Genomic DNA, 1594 nt, shown 5'->3' with positions numbered 1-1594 from the left:
AAATTACTGAGTACATGTACATAAAATAACACATCTTGTTCCGTTTTACTATTTTTATTTACATTTTTATGTTAAATTGAACAAATTGTACGTTTTAGCACCAATTTTGATACTTTTAGCTGTTGTCGTATAATTATTTAGCTATTATTCATTTAAGGTTTAGTTACAGTTTCATAAGTCTTTTTAACCAGTAAATTTGCTTTAGCTGTTTTAGCTGATATTTACCTGGTTTTAGCATTTAGTTTGTTTTAACAATTTTAGCCTCTATGTACGTATGGTTTGTTATATTTAGCTTTACGCTACTGTTTAGTCATGTTTTGCAACAATTTTACCAAATTTATTGAAGTTTTATGTAGAATTTTGCTCATTTTATTTTTAGCATTTTTATCGTAAAGATTTAGCTGCTCTTTAGTCAATTTTAGCTTTTGTTGTTTTATGTTTGTTTTGTTTTCCCAATTTTTGTTTCTACCTACAGAAGATGTATTTTTACTTTTAGTACCTGATGTATATTTCTCCTTTACTAAGAACTTAACTTTTAGCTGCCGTTTGCTAATTTTAGCTACTTTTTTAGAACTTCTWGCTGTAGTTTACAGTTTATTTGATTGTATATTTTAGCTGTGGTTTTAACACTAAATTGTGGCTATAATTGTATAAATTTAATTTTTATTTGTTTTGATTTGTTCAGTTTACACAGTTAGCATTAGGCTGTAATTTAGCAGAAAATGCTAATTTATGAATTTTAAACTCTTTTAACTTAATATGTTGGTAAAGTCTCCATGTAAACAAGTTTTTCTAACATTTAAAACATTTATTTACAGATAATTAGCGCTCAGAAAGAGGCAGTTTTTCCGTAAACAAACATTTTTAGCGGACTTCCGGACCCACCGAACAGGCTGTTGCTGAAGCCGTCCCACGCGCACGTCGCGCGGCTCCACGTCCAGCGGCCTCTGACGCACGAGGCGAAGGTGAAGTTGACCCCGATGATGGAGACCAGGAAGTCGCTCAGGCTGATGTTGACCAGCAGCAGGTTCGTCGGGGTCCGGAGCCTCTTGAACCTGCAGTACAGAACCAGAACCAGCGCGTTGTTCCAGAACCCGAACACCCCGATGGTTCCGATGGTGAGAGCCAGAAGTTTGTAGGTTCCGACGGTGAAGACATGCTGCTGCTCCGCCGCCGCCGGACCTCTGTCGGTTCTGGTGTCGTTGGCCGGATTCATGGCGCGGGCACAAACTCCGGGTCCGGTACCGGGTCCTGCATGCTGCGRGGCGCGCGACTCATTCAAACCAGCACCGCAGCTCGCGGAGAACTGGGTCAGTAGACCGGCGTCAAGTCCACCGGAACACAGAGGAGCCACTTCCGCTCATCTCCTTCAAAATAAAAGACACATAAGGTTTATGTTTGTTAGCAAAATATCTCACAAACCCTTTGACAGATGTTAATGAAACTCACAGTAATTAATCAATGGATGAACATCTACAAGTGTTTAACTTTTAGAGTCAAATGGATTTAAGATGGYCGCCACAGCTGCTTGGATTCAAAAAATGCAAAATTATTTTTAACTCACTAATTTTAACAGATATTAAGCTGAAATTTA

At 38.2% G+C, this 1594-nt stretch overlaps 1 protein-coding gene across 1 annotated transcript in view; it reads right to left on the bottom strand.

The window, feature by feature from the left end:
- Positions 1–1393, bottom strand: part of opn3 (opsin 3) — a 7945-nt gene extending 6552 nt beyond the window's left edge. Inside the window, exon 1 of the mRNA XM_014021161.1 lies at positions 886–1393. Within this exon, the coding sequence (XP_013876615.1) occupies positions 886–1216 (331 nt within the window). The 5' untranslated portion in view covers positions 1217–1393. The remainder of the gene's footprint in view (positions 1–885) is intronic.
- Between the last annotated feature and the right edge of the window lie 201 nt (positions 1394–1594).

This window comes from Austrofundulus limnaeus, unplaced genomic scaffold, assembly GCF_001266775.1.
Source record: "Austrofundulus limnaeus strain Quisiro unplaced genomic scaffold, Austrofundulus_limnaeus-1.0 Scaffold280, whole genome shotgun sequence".
In the NCBI taxonomy this organism is placed as follows: Eukaryota; Metazoa; Chordata; class Actinopteri; order Cyprinodontiformes; family Rivulidae; genus Austrofundulus; species Austrofundulus limnaeus.
This window is presented reverse-complemented; position numbering and strand designations above follow the sequence as displayed.